Source organism: Poecilia reticulata, unplaced genomic scaffold (assembly GCF_000633615.1).
Source record: "Poecilia reticulata strain Guanapo unplaced genomic scaffold, Guppy_female_1.0+MT scaffold_280, whole genome shotgun sequence".
NCBI lineage: Eukaryota > Metazoa > Chordata > Actinopteri > Cyprinodontiformes > Poeciliidae > Poecilia > Poecilia reticulata.
In genome coordinates, this window is record NW_007615059.1 from 121,993 (window position 1) to 138,380 (window position 16,388).

General features: G+C 40.7%; 1 protein-coding gene across 7 annotated transcripts in view; it reads right to left on the reverse strand.

The window, feature by feature from the left end:
• The window catches only part of LOC103460735 (bromodomain-containing protein 1-like), a 37,187-nt gene extending 22,738 nt beyond the window's left edge, over window positions 1-14,449 (reverse strand). For 2 of the 7 annotated variants that reach the window (XM_008403028.1, XM_008403027.1), the window contains exons 1-6: window positions 10,879-11,048; window positions 3,751-5,126; window positions 3,445-3,604; window positions 3,233-3,361; window positions 2,462-2,590; window positions 1,788-2,100 (exon numbers count right to left, since the gene is read on the reverse strand). In XM_008403028.1, the coding sequence (XP_008401250.1) occupies window positions 1,788-2,100; window positions 2,462-2,590; window positions 3,233-3,361; window positions 3,445-3,604; window positions 3,751-5,126; window positions 10,879-10,890 (2,119 nt within the window). In that variant the 5' untranslated portion in view covers window positions 10,891-11,048. Of the gene's footprint in view, window positions 1-1,787; window positions 2,101-2,461; window positions 2,591-3,232; window positions 3,362-3,444; window positions 3,605-3,750; window positions 5,127-10,878; window positions 11,971-12,624; window positions 12,708-14,079 lie in introns of those variants that run through there. The other 5 variants (XM_008403023.2, XM_008403024.2, XM_008403025.2 and 2 more) reach the window with 5 other exon arrangements.
• Window positions 14,450-16,388: the final 1,939 nt, after the last annotated feature.

Consider the following 16,388-nt stretch of genomic DNA (forward strand, 5'->3'; position numbering starts at 1 on the left):
AAAACAATACATTTTTACATTTACGAACTCCTGCAATCGTCACACTTTTTCTGTTACAAACTGACTCCGGCCCCCAGCAGAGAAGGGAAAAGTTATGTGGCCCCCACAGGGAAAAGTTTGGGGACCCCTGATATTGACTATGACATATATATTGTTATTGATTTATTGCTCAGCCCTAACCCTACCCTAACCCTAAGATGTCCTTCCAGCTTGTTGTAGTGATTTCATGACTGTTACTGTGTTTAGGCTAACCATAACTCCAGTGTGTGGTACGGCTGGGCGATATATCGAGTATACTCGATGTATCGCGATATTTTCAATTTATAATAGTTAAAATGGCTATATCCAACTATCGAGTGTCGTTCAAATAATAAACTTTCAAATTCACTGACAGTATGGTTTATCCGACACCCTATGAATGCATCACAAGTCCTTCCCCCTTCCCAACTTGAAAATTTTCTACCAATCACGCTCCGTGGAGAAAACAAACAACATGGTGACAGCGGGAGTTTAAGGCGAGCCGTGAATGAGACGGTAACTGAGGAATCAGATGAACTAGTCTAGTTCCGAAGAGATTTTATATGGAGGATGTCGAACAAAATGAGGTAATTTGAAAGACATGTTGCAAATCTATTGCCACAAAAGATTGTACCACAAATTTATTTCCCCCCATAATCAGATTATTCTTTTACATGCCGTTCATAGCCGTGCTGCCGCGGTAGAACTAGTTCGTTAAAGTGAAACCGGGAGAGGTAGGTAGGATTCTACCTACCTCTCCTATTTTTGCCATTGCTATGCAATGGCAAAAATAACTCAAAACTACTCATTCTTTTTTTTCCCTCGCTCTTGTATCGGCTTTACAATACACGCAGACTCATTGTCGTTGCCATAGCAGCTGACAACAACGTAACAGTATGTATCAGGATTCAGCACCAAAGACTCTCAAACATTACCCTACATAGAGCAGAACATTCAGTTCATTACAGTTACCCTACACATCAAGTCTATGCTTTTAGACTTGATGTGTATTTTGCTTTTATTATTAAGTGATCTCAGTGGTAGACTAGCCACCGCTGCTATTAGCCACGCTAACACAGGGTAGCTGATTAGCTCATTTAAACACCTGCTTTACTGATGATCTGTCAGTTTGTGTGTAGGTCGCCTTTCTTATTTTTAACCTGAACCAAAACACACCTTATTCCACAGCACATCTATTTAAATTAGTCAAAGTCAAGCATAACTGACCTACTTCCATCTCCCTCACTATTTTGTTTCTTAGTTAAAACTTATTTCTCACCTTATTATCTAGTCATAGTGTAGATAGCAAAATACTGCATCGCTTTTTATATAAGCTTACATTTAAATCTAGCAGAGAAATGGGGGCAGGAACTTGTGTGGGTGACATCATGCTGCAAGGAGTTTAGGTTAAAATAACATTGGAGCTCATTTAAGAATATCGTGATATATATTGTGTATATAGCAAAAACATATCAAGATATTAGATTTTCCTCTTATCCCCCAGCCCTTGTGTGTGGGAGTTATGGTTAGTTCAGACTGTCAGCAGATCCTTCACAATAAAAGTTGAGATGACAGTCTCCTTTTCCAGGATAGGGTCAGTGGTTGGTTAGTGTGAAAGAAGATTTCTGTTCTTTAATCTTATGTTTTTATTCTGTTCACTAAATGAACTTAAGACGGTCTAGTAATCCTCTAAACTGTAATGAAATTGTTAAATGATTTTCGCCAACTCCTGCTTCACACTCCTTTCCTAATCGGATGTATTCACTCACCATCCTCCCAGGAGAAAGGAGCTGGGGACTCCAGCGGTGGGGCTTCTGGCAAGTGCAAGCAGCTGGGGAAGTCAAATCCGATCCTATCCATCTCTCTGCGAGCTCTCCGTAGGATGACCCCTCCATGGTCCAGCATCCTCTGAGCCGCCTTGTAGAAGAACGTTTCCTTGGCATTGTACGTCATGCAGTTACTAATTATGAGGTTAAAGTCGTCCTCAAACTCATCCAGGTTGCAGTAACTGTGAGAATCGATTCGTTTCCTCATTGCTGAGAAGTCCATGGGCTTTCTGACGTGCTCCAGATAGTCTGGGACCTGCAGGGGCAAACAAGACACAACAAGGCTGAGAACATGTAAAGCAGGCGCCTAAAACTCCAGTCCTCCGGGGCCAGCGTCCTATCTCAACCTGCTTCAGCACCCCTAGCTTCAACGTTAGCTCGTTAGCAGAGATTTGTAGAGCAGAAGTGCATGCTAGAGATGGAGGCTAACCATTTAATTCCAATGTGTAGGATGGGGGACAAATCTGCAAGTTGCAGGACTCTGGCCCTCAAGGGGAGTGGTCTGCAGTTTGAGACCACTGCTCTAGAGAGACTGTAAATGAAACTTTCAGACAGAAATGCTATTATATCTGGATAGTTATTTCATACAGTCTTTCGGAAGAATTACTATTACAAACCTCCTTAATGCAGACAGGCTGTGCAAAGATGCTGTACTGGTCCTTGTCCTGCAGCTGACTGAGCACGGCTCTCAGCAGGATGTTGAAGGGAGTCAGCTGCAGCTCCAGCACCGACTGATGCAGCTTTATCTGCAGGGAGAATAACATCTGCTCACAACAATCATTCTGCTGCAGGAACTGATTAATTAGACTGATAAATCAGAGCAGACAAATACTTTTTATCCTCATAGAAGTTTTTTGCATTTTCTCACACTTGAGTTTTTTGTGACAGATCGACAAAGTACAACACAACGGTCAAAGGGACAGAAAATTAAACATCATTTAAAATGTGGAGACAAGCTGGAAAAGGGGCTTTTTCTGGGTTTTGTTTGTCTCCTCRTCTAGAAAGGCCAGATTTGGACAAGTGACATCAAAGAGCCAGATGTTGGTTGGGGGTCCTAATCTGTCTTTTTCTGTGGTATTTAATGTCCATCTCTGAAATAACTAGAAGGGTTTGTCTGGTTTGTCATTATTACTCTATTACTGGAGCATTAGTTGCCAGCTAATAGGATCATGAATGGACTAAAGATGACCAGGTCCAATGAAGCTAATCAGCTGCACTGATTTTTATTCACGGGGTTTCAGAGTAACAGGGTCAGATAAAAAGAGAACATTTTCTAGATTTACATCTGTGAGACAAATGGAATACTTGAGCAGATATTTCATCAGTTATTGAAGTTATTGAATAGTAATGGAGTGCTGAGACAGTGAGAGAGGAGCGACTGAACCTACCTCGTCCCTTTTCACCTTCTCCCGCTTCCTGATGAGCTCCAGCAGCAGCCGGGTTCGCTCCAGGTCATGGCGCAGACGGTGCCACACTTTCAGCTGCTCCTTCAGAGCCTGGTTTGTCTCCATACGCTCCTAAAGACATCACACAAGGTTTGTGATCAGTATCGGGAGGACATTGAAGTGTTGAGGGTGTGAGTGTGATGGGCAGCATTGACCTTCTGCTGCTGAGCTTTAGAGGGTTGAGGGTTGGCCTGCAGGCGGCGGATCAGAGGCACATTGTTCCTCGACTGCCTCTTCAGCACCCAGTAGCTCAGCAGCCGCTCAACAAACTGCCGCTTCCTCTGAACTGCTACCTGGTTCAATATGGCATCAAAACTGGGCCAGACAGGAAGACACATTTACTAACAGAACACCTTAAGGCTGTGGACATCTCCAACATTAGATTTGTCTAATTCTCACTAACTCTTTGGACTCTGCTTCGAAAATGTTCTTTAAAAAAAATTGAGTCTGGGATCAATTACCTTGATGCAGTGATGCTGGGTCCAGGGTTAGTTTGGGTTTCAGGTTCTAGTTCAGGTTCTGACTCTGCTTTTTTCATCTTTTTCTTCTGCCAGGTTTTGGAGCGCGGTTTTCCCCTCTTTTCTGCCCGCTTGTAACAGGCTCCGTTCTTGAGACGAAGCTCGTCGTAGACATTGAGAGGCCGTTGGTCGCAACCTTCGGGTGTGTGGCTACAGCAGTAGGCAGTCTTCTTCACAGAAAAGGTGGTGGTGCCAGACTCGGTCAGCTCTTTGACGGGCTCCATCCTCATGTAGAGGCCCGCCTTTTGGGCGCAGCTGACATGGAAGGCGGTGTAACAGTTGATCTTGTCACATTGAATGCAGGCCCCAGCGCCCTTGGCTTTGCACAGGTAGCATGTGAGTTTCCAGCGGGCGGGGGGGATGTTGCGGACGCCATCAATGGGCTCGATGAAAACTGTATCAGAGAAGCCAACCTCGGGGACCCACATGGCACAAACCACGTGGCCCCAGCGATCATCATCTGTCTTTTTCAGAGCTCCTCCACGATTTGGGCAGAAGAGGCACTCGGCCGGCCGTGACGGACGCTGTAGGCAATGACGGCAGAGCCACTGACCCTCTGGGATGTACGGCACACCGTAGCACTCCTGGTGCACGGCGATGTTGCACGAGTCACAGAAGAGAATGACGTTGCTATCAGCTCCGTCTCCGTCCATGCAGATGCAGCAAACAGCATCTTCATCCACCAGCGACTGCAGATCACTCTGGCCCTGTGTAGCCAAGTACGACTCTTTCTCAAAGCGGTCCATGAGGAACTCAAAGAGATTGTGTGACACCTGGCCAATGCCCTCGCTCTTCCTCTTCTCGTTAATGATCTCAAGCCAGGCGTAGTCCTCCTCGTCCATGTCGTACTCCACCTCCTCATCCAGCTCCTCAGTCGTCCTCTCAGAGTATTTGTAATACATGGCCGGCCTTTTTGGCACCACCGGGAGATTATACTCCACCATCCTGACCTTTGGTTCCAGGAGGCCGCCCAAGCTGCTGCCATGTGAAGCAGTCAGAGCACCACTCTTCTTCTGCTGGTTCATTTTGAGGCGTACAGAGCGAACCAGAACCTGCTGGGGCTTCTCATTGTTTTCTTTGTTGCTATTGCACTCCAGGATCTCCTGAGCCGTAGGGTCATCGTCGGCGATGACATCCAGCTTGTCGTAGATGCTGAGCCGGTGCACTCGGCCATCCACTTCTAGTTCTACCATTCGCTGAGCTTGTGCGTATGTGAGAGTCTCTCTGTTGGGGGAGGGCTTGATAGGAGAAGACTCCCTCTTTAGCGTGGTGGGGCGGCGATTTTTGCATTTTTTCTTCATGATGAAGATATAAGGATTCTGTAGAGAAGAGAAGACAGAAGTAACTATCAGTGACTTACTGATGTAACGTTATGGCAGAAAAGTGAAGAACAACACTTGTGGATCGTTAGCAAGCTTTATGGAGCAACAGCAGGAAAGTTTGGGCTGATACAACAAAATATGACACAATGACCAACTCAAATCGAATGCAACTTTACTTATGCCTTCAGATTAAAACATTTGAAGTGAGACTGTGTTTCCACAAAGCTTTGACCTCTTTTAGCCACCCATGTAAACTTTAGCCAGATGCTACAGGTTTTAAATAAGATTCTTTTATGTACACACCACCCAAGCTTTTCCACATTTGTCACATTAACACAGAAACTTCAATGTGTTTAACTGAGTTTGTGTGATAGATCAACATCAAACAGCTCATACTCATACTGAAATTTTTCAAAAACAAGGTGGGGCATGAAATGCATACATTTGTATTCAGTACCTCCCTGGGTCCAGTTACATTTTCTAGTATTTCAAGGATGTCTTCATCAGTCTGAATAAAACCTTTATAGAAGAACACCCATTAGAACAGGGCTGAATGATCCTAGGAAAACATGCAACAATGTTGGTGAACAATGTTGGTGGTCCTATCAGAAACATGCGGACATCGCTGTCATCGCTGATCAGCCAATCAGGTGTAAGGTAGTGCAGCCGTGCACATGCAAACCAGCTCTGGTCAGCAAGCCAGAAAAAACAAAATCTCTAAAACAAAGAGATGAGAAAGACGCGCCCCTCCTCAGTCGTGTTGAGCTCTAAATTGAGCTCCTGCAGCAGCTGACCCCGTAAACAGGAAGTGACCACACAGGAATAAATGGAGCTTAAAGCACAGAGAGGACGAGGGGAGTACAGTGTATAGCAACTTTGACTACAATTGTCTCTGCACTCTGAGGTTAAGAGTGTTATGATTAGATGCCTTTTCCACTCAAAACGTACCGAGCAACCATGCGGTTCTTACGGAGAGCAAACCCCTGATACTTTATCATGACAGAAAGTTTTCTGCATCTATTGACAAAAGCAGTGGGAGAACATAGCTGGAAATTTGTAGTTTTGTAGTTCAATAGCTACTGTTTAGGTTATGACATAAGCTTTTGAGTTTTGCCTCCACACAGAAGGGTTGATTTATTTATTCTTGCACATAAAAGTCTCAAATCACGTTACTGTCTATTGCACGTTATTGTCTATTGCAACAGGTCTTCTGGGCATAGCATCGATTTATTGTCGATGCTGGGCATAGCATCGACAATAAATCAATTTAAATGAGCTTAATGAGGTTTTTAAAATGAGGGCGATAATATTTCTCGTTTGTTTTTATAGCGTCTCTCTCTCTTTCCACCAAAAAGACTGGATTACAAATAGACCTGTCGCAATAAACAATAAATCAATTAATTGTACAATAAATGAAAGTTATCTACCTCATTTTAATTTATCGGATTTATCGTTTCTTCCTGCCTTTCTCTCTCTTTTGTTTATACTATTTTTGATGAGATTTTTATACAGGACAAACCATAACAACAAGAAAGAAGAGGAAAAAAATAAATAATCACAACAAGGACAATAAACAGCACACAGAACAAAGAGGTCACCAAGGGAGGGAGACAGCAATACATCACAAAAAGATGAAACTATAACAGAGTTTTGACAAACAGGTTACAATGTATGTAAAGCTCCCTGAAGAGTCAAGAGTCAGTGGGAGTTTCTTTCCAGAATTACCAACTCCTGCCAAACCGCTCAACACCAAACCCCATTTGCCACCCCGAAAAATGAATTAATGATACTCAACACACTTTCGAGTTCCTATATATTAACCAGTTCAACCAATATTTTTGTATTTTGTTTTCCTGGAGTCTTGGGGAGAATSTAAGCATTTCCATTTCACATATTTCTTCTACAGTGGCTGACCAGTCTCTCAATGTCGGTGGGCTCCCATTAAGCCACTTTGTTATTGATTTCTTTCCTGTTATCAGTAGTATTTTCAACAGGTACTTATCCTGAGTGTTGAGTTCATTTGGTAGATTACTTGAATATATAATTTTAAAGTTGTGCTCAATTTCAAAACCAAGAATTACCCTCATCTCTTTGACTATTTTTAACCAATAGGAATAAATCAATGGTCAGCCCCAGAAAATATGAAAGTGGTCAGCCGTCACATTGTTATATCGTCTCCAACAAAGCCCAGATTCAGCTCTGCCGGTCTGAGAAAATTTTCTTTGGGGGGTTATAAAAAACCTAACAATATTCTTCCATGAAAATTCCCTCCAATGTCCTGAGCTGGTGGTGGTGGAGTTAATTTGGCATATGTTTAGCCATTCATTCTCCGTCAGCATTATTTTTGCCTCTCTTTCCCATGTATTTTTAATACATAATGTTGATGTTTTTTTATTGGCTTCTAAGCACACATATAGTCTGGACAGCCTCATAAGATTTACCTTTATAAGCATCAATAAAGATATTAATGAGGTCCTGATAATTATTTTTCCCAATATTTTAATGTTCTTATTAAAGTGGAGCCTGAAAACAACGTATCTAATGGGATACTGCAAGTATCTGAAAAAGTCTCGTTTGTCAAGGTCACATTTTTCCTGCAGTTGTTGGAAACTTTCCAGATCAGTTCCAGAATAAATCACGCAGTATGATGTAATGCCTTTTCTGATTAGTTGATTGAATTATGAGTCAAGTTGTGCTGGTACAAAATCCCCATCGTGCTCAATCCATCTTAACCAAGTTTTCCTCTCTAGAAGTGGGTTTGCGCAACTCTCTAAACCAGATGCTGAGAGGAACGTTTGTGCGAAACACAAACTCATCTGAATATATGGTCTTGAAGTGTTTATCCCCCAACAGAGCTTGCAGAGGGATGTCAATTTGACTTAATTCTAGTTCTTTCCATTTTGCTTCATACCCCTCTTCACACCAGTAAACCGCAAATTGCAGTTGTGCTGCTCTGTAATAATTTTCCAAACATGGGAGTGACATTCCTCCTTTATCTCTTGGTAATTGTAACATGTTATAACGTACCCATGGTTTCTTATTCTGCCATATAAACCTGGAGATGACATGGTTCCACTCATTAAACTGTTTGGTAGGAATTTCTATTGATAAAGGTTGAAAAATTAACAGTTGAGGTAAAATGATCATTTTTATCATTTCTATTCGGTTGTACAAATCGAGCATCAGGGGAGCCCATCTGTCTCTCTAAAAAAGGGTGTAGTTTTTATTTTATTAGGCATAGTACCATTATTTGCTTTGTAAATTTTGTTTAATTTTTTTGTAATATTAACACCTAAATATCCTCTCGGGGTGAATAGTTAAAACAGAGGGTCTTTTCCAATATTTAATTTATAGCCTAAATAAAATCCAAATTGGTGGAGGCAGGACATGAGGATAGGTAGACTGGCATCTGGGTTAGATGAGGTTACCAGGACATCATCGGTGTATAGAAATGATTTGTATTCTCTTCCCTTAATTTCTGGGTCCCTAATTTTTTGAGCAAGTGGCTCTATAAAAAGTGCAAAGAGAATTGGGCTCAGAGGGCATCCTTGAAAGGCCGCCATTTATTTTGATGGAGGCAACTGGTGAACTCTATATTGACTTTAAACAACTTATGAGTGTTTTATTAAAGCCAAACCGCTGTAGGACCAGATATAAGTATTCCCATCGTACAGAATCAAAGGCTTTTTCAGCATCGAAACCGATTGCTAAAGATTTCAAATTATTTCTGTTCATGATGTCAAATAAGTGTAACGCTCGCCTCACATTATCCTGTGTACATCTATTTTTAATCAATCCTGTCTGGTCTGTATCAATCAGTTCGGGGATAATATTTCCTAGTCTACTGACAATTATTGAAGTGAATATTTTATAATCAATGTACAAAACCAAAATGGGCCGGTATGAGCTACACTAACTTTTATCCTTTTCTGGTTTTGGTATAACGGATATCATCACTTGTTTCCAGGATGGTGGAGTCCCACCTCCTGTAGGCACATGATTAAAACAATTTAACAACCAAGGTGTTATAGATCTCCTAAACATTTTACACCATTAAGCTGGTAATCTGTCACCACCTGGTGACTTACTTGGTTTCAATTTTGAGATGGCTTTATTGACCTCTGCAGGTGTTATATCTGCGGATATCAATTTATTTTGCTCCACACCAATTGAGGGGAGATCCAGAGTCTAGAAACTGCTTTACTGAGGGAAGCTCAGTTAATTTGGGTTGACTATATAATTTCCTGTAATATATTTCAAATGATTTATGTATCTCGTCTGCATGCGTGGGTTTTCTCCAGGTACTCCAGCTTCCTCCCACACTCTAAAAACATGACTGTCAGGTTAATTGGTTTCTCTAAATTCTCCCTTGGTGTGAGTCTGTGTGTGTGTGTGTGCATGGTTGTGTGTCCTGTCTGTCTCTGTGTTGCCCTGCGACAGACTGGCGACCTGTCCAGGGTGACCCCACCTCTCGCCCGGAACATTAGCTGGAGAGGCACCAGCAACCCTCCTGACCCCACTGAGGGACAAGGGTGTAAGAAAATGGATGGATGGATAGAATTTAACAGCGAAAAAATATATTATGGGATGGGGCAAAAGCAGTACTGCGTGGGAAAATTATAACGTGGGCATCAAGGAAGTCTGCATGTATGAGCTAGAAATTTCACATGGATGAGGGCAAGCGACTGTCGCTCCATAGAAAATTAAAGAAGAGGGAGCAGCGCTGTCTACCTTTAAAATTAGCTCAGCTGTCTGCTGAGGTAATGGTGGTAAGTCGCCTGTGACCTTCTACCACAGTGCGTAACATAAAGCCTGGTGCAGGAGCCAGGGAAACGCTGGAACATGACAGCTGCAGTCTGGCAGCACTTTAGATTCAAACTGTATGACCATGGTGAACCACTGAACCTGTGGCGCCGTTATTTTGCAAAATAGTAGCAACTAAATAATACAACCAACATATCTGCACCTAAAATGTCCTGATGCATTTTAGATGCATTGGTGAACCAGAGGATCTGAAAATGAAGTCCCTAATGCAAAGCCCTTAATACCCCTTCCAATTTTTTAGTATTTCAAAGGTCTTCTGGTTCCAGTGCTAAATGTTCTTTCAAACTTAGTTTATTGACATCTGAGAGGGTGTATTTTCATTGTTCTGCCATTTTTATGCCATTAGTTAACAGTGGTCTTAAAATGACAATACATGCAATAATAATAATGCAATAATCTCTGGGACCAACAAAAATAATTTTATATAAATGAACAAATTTAGCCAAACAGGTGAAAGTCTTGTTGCTTTAGGCTCATTTCACACACAGATCACAAAGCACAGTCGCTAAGTATTTTATACAGCTGTTGGAAAATAATGAAACTAGAGGTGTGCCGATCGATCGGCCACCGATCATAATTGGCCGATTTCCGCGAAAAAGTGTATGATCGGTGATCGCCGATCACCGTCTCTTGTTGCCAATCACCAAAACGATCACCTCTATCTCACTTCTTCACACTGTGCAAGTGCGCAGCAACAAATCCTGTTGTGTGGAACTTTAACGCACTGAGTGAACGGGAAAGTTTGGGTGTTGCGGCGGAAAATTAACTCGGGGGTGAAGCACGTCAAAATGCATTAACACAACAAATATAATATGACATTTAAAAAACAAGCACTTGACGCAGTTAAACTACATAGAGGCTCAAAGCAAGGAAAAATTGACATCCGGATCGGCCAGTAAAGCAGCGCACTACTACCGACACTCACCCGGATTAGCATGATGGTCAGAAAGCTAAACAAATAATCTGAAAAATAATTAAAGTCTTTGAGCTGGCGGTGAAAGACGCTGGTTCTGTTCTCACAGTTGAACTGCCGTTATGTGGTACTGGTAGTAATATTTCAAAGACGGAGCGCCGCTTCTGCTCCACCTGGAACGTCTGCTTAGTCGTAGCATGTAACGTAAACAACAACAAATATTTCACATATTAAAACTTTCGCCATGTCCAAACATGAGAGATAATTCATGGAAAAATAAATTAATAATAATTGATCTCCTCTCCCTCCTCCTGTGTTCTGCAGAATTACTCTGCTCGGTCAGAAACAGCCAATCAGAACCAGCATTAATCAGCTASCTGTGCTCTTAGGAAGTTTTGATTCAGTAACTTAGGAGTGTTTATTTTGGTGCAACCTTTGAATGAATTTGACTTTGAATGAATGTTTCCCTCTTTTACTAGACATCATTTGATATAGGCGGTGTTGAGACTTATTTGACTCATGTATAATTTATGGTACTGAGAGCCTTATTGTTAAATGTTGTTTAACTGGTTGCAGGTTTTTCAGTTCTTTTGACTGAGTAGCTGCTGTATTGTACCTGCAAGTATGTTGCATGTTTATGTTAATTAGGTGAATTTATTACCAGATCACTTTTTAATTTTGCCAGATCACACAGTATCATTTATAACTAAAGCAAAAAAAAAAAAAACAGTCAATCCAGGCGATCGGCAGAGATCGGCCTCATAGGTGATCGGGATCAGAATTGGCATCAAAAAACCTGATCAGAGCATCCCTAAATGAAACTCATCATTTCCATTTCAACAACATGATTTCATTGCAAAAATATATCTGCTTGAACTAGATTTCACCATATGTCATGGCAGCTACCAAGAGTTGCCATGACATATAGTGACAGTTTAGTAATGACTTTACCAGAACCAGTAACAAAGCTCCCAAATATTTAGTTCCAAACCAACCTACAATTATATTGCTGGCATTAAGGCTGGTTGCACTGGTGACCAAATTGAAACATTTGTTCTATTTTCAGCTTCTGCATCTTTTTCTTTTTAAAAATTCTCTGTCTTTCTAACTGTTTATTCAATGTCACATGCAGTTTTTATTTTAATTATGTAAAGCACTTTGAAATGCCTTGCTGCTGAAATGTGCTATACAAATAAAATTTGATTGATTGATTGATTGATTGATTGCAGTTCTCTTTCACACTATACTGTATCAAACCAACCAATTTTGAGCAATCTTCCCTGCACCCCCAACACCCATCCCGCCTATGATGGCCCTGCACTGCACAGAATCACTTGAGGAAATGAAACTATGACCTTGGAAGAAAGCACTGAGCGCAACTTCCTTCAAAAATTTAGATTTTTCTAAAGGAAGTGGTCAGATTTTAGCTGTTGGAGGATTTTGTTTTGTCGTCTCCATCRTAGTTCGATTACGCACCTCCCCAAACAAACTAGACTGGAGTTTGATTAAAGAGGATTAAGCAGGAATGGTGGAAATGATGCACCCAAGAGTCAGAATAGATGGTAATTGTTCGATTAGCTAATATTTACTGCATTCCAAACAGTATATATGTTGAACAGCTCAACCAAAGACTCAAATGGATTTAGCTCTAGTTGAGTCTTTAACTAGGCTGTTCGAACATGAACAAGTTTTGATCTAAACAGTCCCATACTATCTCAGGGGGTATATGTATAGTGGGTGTCCTGCTGGAAGGCAAACCTCTACCCCAGTATCGAGTCTTCCGCTGCCTCTAACAGGTTTTCTTCAAGGATTGTCTAGTATACACCCCCACTACAGGGTACCTGCAAAAAACACACAACAAATTCAACTTTGAACACACAGTCTACTTCAAGTCTTCCCCTCAAATCCAGGCTCGAAGGCCAGCCTACAGCAACTTTTAAATGAGTCCCTTGGTCCAACACATTTGAATCTAACGAATGGCGTGTTGCCTTTGCAGAGCTGAAAGACTGCTGGTGAGGAAAATCAACCATTTGATTCAGTTGTGTTAGAGCAGGAATGCATCTAAAAGTTGTAGGATCTTGAGGACTGAACATTGGCAAACCTGCAGTAAGTGGTTGGCCTGGCAACAAACCATGAAAACAGTAACCAAAACACAAAGCAGGCTGCAGCAAACATTATGCTGGATCTGTGGCTATGAGCTAATCTCAAGGAGGCTGTTTGCACAATGTGTTTTTTGTTGGTTTTTTTACACATCTTAATGTTCCCATATTTTCCATTTCAAAAAACAAAATGAAATTTATAAACAAAATGTTTAATGAGGAAAATCCAAATCAATTAATTATTGTGTGTAATTGTGACATAAGGCATATTAGGCTGCAAAAATGTTATTATGTTTTGGTTTGAGTTGTTCAATGTAACCCATGGAGAATTTCCAAGAGTTGGATTTTAAGATCAACCTGGCTGTGCACATGTGCTTTATTTAATATGACAGGGAAAGAAAACAAGTTGGCATCATCAATGACCGGATGCTGGAAGTTACAGTCACAACATTAGCACTCTGTGTTGTGTCATGTATTGAACAGTGCTCTGCACAGGGTGCAAATACAACACGGAAGCATGCATGGCTTCTAAAAACTTCCACACTGCTTCCGCTTTAAATGTGCCTCTCCCAGGACTGTTCCTACACCTTTAATTGAAGGAATAAACGAGGCTTGTTTGACTGCTGGAAACGAAGCGTTCACTGGATGAATGAAAGCCAAGCAATCAGGAGCAGCCGGCCTTCAGATCCGCCTGAGGCGCGGAGRAAGGACTAAAGCCGCTCTCAGCTAATTGTAGCGGAATAACGTCAACTTAGCCCAAGTTGACCCGGAGCTAACCTCGAAGAAATAAAGCGTTGAAAACAATATCTGGAACGTGTCATCTCTGCGATAAGACAGACATGTCTCAGAGTTACCAGTCAGGACGACCTGATCATGCCCTCCAGACAGTCTGTGGCCTCTCTGGACGCCAGCTGAAAACATAAGGACACTCCGTCCAGGAATTAGGCTAACGTTACCATGCTAGCACAGGGGAGAGGAAATATGGCGACACAACAAGAGACTGACTCCACTGAAATAGTTTTTCTTTACTGAAGGATGTGACTTTTTTTTTATTTTCCCTGGAGTTTCACAAATTAGCAATTAAGACGTGGTGAAGAAACGAAGGAAGACCTACCTCTGTGTTTTCACGAGCTCAGTTTATAGAAACGGTAGCAATGGCGACGCGGCCTGTAGATAGCAGCAGCAGTGAAACCCACAGTCAGGCCGTTCCATCCAACGGCGGTCGCGGCTCTAGCTGAACCGAGTAAAAGTGACCGACTAGTATCCAGGGCGACAGAGATTGTTCCTGTGGTTCTACGTATATATGGGAACAACTACTGACCGTTTGGATAATGAAATATCAGTAGGAAGTGGCACAGGTCAGCGGCAGCTAGGTATTCTCTTCCCCCACAACAATGCAGCTGTAATCGGCACGCACCTACGTCATCACGTAAATGCGTACGAGAGGAAGTTTATTCTCGGAACGCGAAAGAAAAACAGTACACCATAGACATAATATAAGAGTAGACCCCGCATTGGCTGCTCCGGCGCAGGAAATACGGCGGCCATCTTGGAGCGGTACTCCCTCCTACTTTGTTCAATCAAAACAGCAGAAGATGCCTCAGCACTGAGGGATATTGTTGTTCGGATCGATGGACTATTGATGTGAGGGCTCCAAAGACAACATTTAACAAGTAAGATGGACATTTTATTGTGTATATATTGTCATTATAATGTTACTTTACTGTATTTATGTCCACCAGCGAGATACCAGCTAATATTAGTCACAGTGCTTGGTGTAATACGGGGTTCAGCCGCTATGAAGGCTAACTGAGATTCTGTAAATCTAAAAAAATTTATTATTCTCTAACTTTGACTTAGATTATCTGACACAAGAGCCTATATTAGAAATGAAACAATGTAACATATATTATAACAGTGATTCTTGAGAATAGGGACAAAACAGGTCCTATGGATAAAGCACAAAATTTGAATAAAATATACACAAAATATTATTTTTTCTTAACTAAACTAACCTGGGTCATGTGAGCACAACAATGTATATTTTCCAGGTATTTGCTGTATATTTTCCAGGTATTTGCTGAATGTTTTTTTATTTTAAACATTGTAGTCGGTGGATGATGCCTGTAAAAGCCCTTGTCCAGGAGCAGAACTCAATACATTATAATAGTTTAAAATAATTAAAGAAATACTAAAATTATATATTATGACAATTAAGTATAAGTATTCATATAGATAATTATAAAAGTATCAATAAATTGAATTAAAAAGCATTTTTATGTATTTTCCAACTCCATTGAAATTTGTCCCTAGTTTTTGTCAACACCGTCATAAATTAAAAGAATGTAAAAAAAATCAGGCATTATTGGGGGGCACCAGAACTTCTGAGGACCCCATGACCACTTCCCTTCTCTTTCTTTGCTAAGAGGGCTAGTTAGCTCTGGTTAGCTTAAGTTATTCTTTAGTTTTTTCTTCTTTTTATTCCTAAGTTGCTCGTCACAACCATGATGTGTCAACACCATAACTGACAATTTACAATACTTTTATGAACTTTTGTGAAATAAAAGCTTAATTTTGGTATATTATAAATATTTCATGGACCTGATGAGCTACAACATGGCCTCCTTCAGAATAACATCATATAAATTGAGGTAGTTTGGCTTTTTGTCAATTCCATCAGAGTTTTTCTGACTCTTTCAGTGAAATTGTTGTCAAATCTAACTTAAATGTGCAATTAATTCATTTTAATGTATTTAACATAAATTGCATTACTTCACATGTACTAAGTTTTTCATTTTACTCACTAGTTTGTCACCACCTTCAGTTCTGTGTCAACTCCGTCATGCAGTGTCAACTCTGTCAGATGGACTTTTTGTTGTTTTTTGTTTTAAATAATATTTATTTTGTTTCTTGAGAAGCATTTGTAAAATGAGTAAAAAATATCACTATTAGGTTTTATTTATTTTTGTCAGATGGTGATGACAACGTTCTAGGTCAGGTCGATTAAAAATGTAATAAAAAAAAATAATGTTGCAACTGGGAGCCTGTACCTTAGCACTTGTACATTTCCAAAACATTATTTGTCATATTTGCATACATAAGGTTGAGAAATAACTAACAAAAAAAATCATGGGAAAATTAAAACTCATTTTGTCCCTATTCTCAAGAACCACTGATTAAAATTTAAGATTATGTGTTATAACATTCACCAGCAAAGTTTACACAGGTGGTAAAGACTATTATTTAAATGTAATTCTTTCACTAGTAAGATACATCCCAAATCTTCCGTTTTTGTTTTGAAAGTTTCATAAAGACACGATGTGAGGAAGAAGAGGGAGAATCTATAAAGAGAGACGGATTCACTGCAGCATGGATGAATCTCACATCAGATTTTGGACTCAATCTCAGCTGCTGAATCTCTGA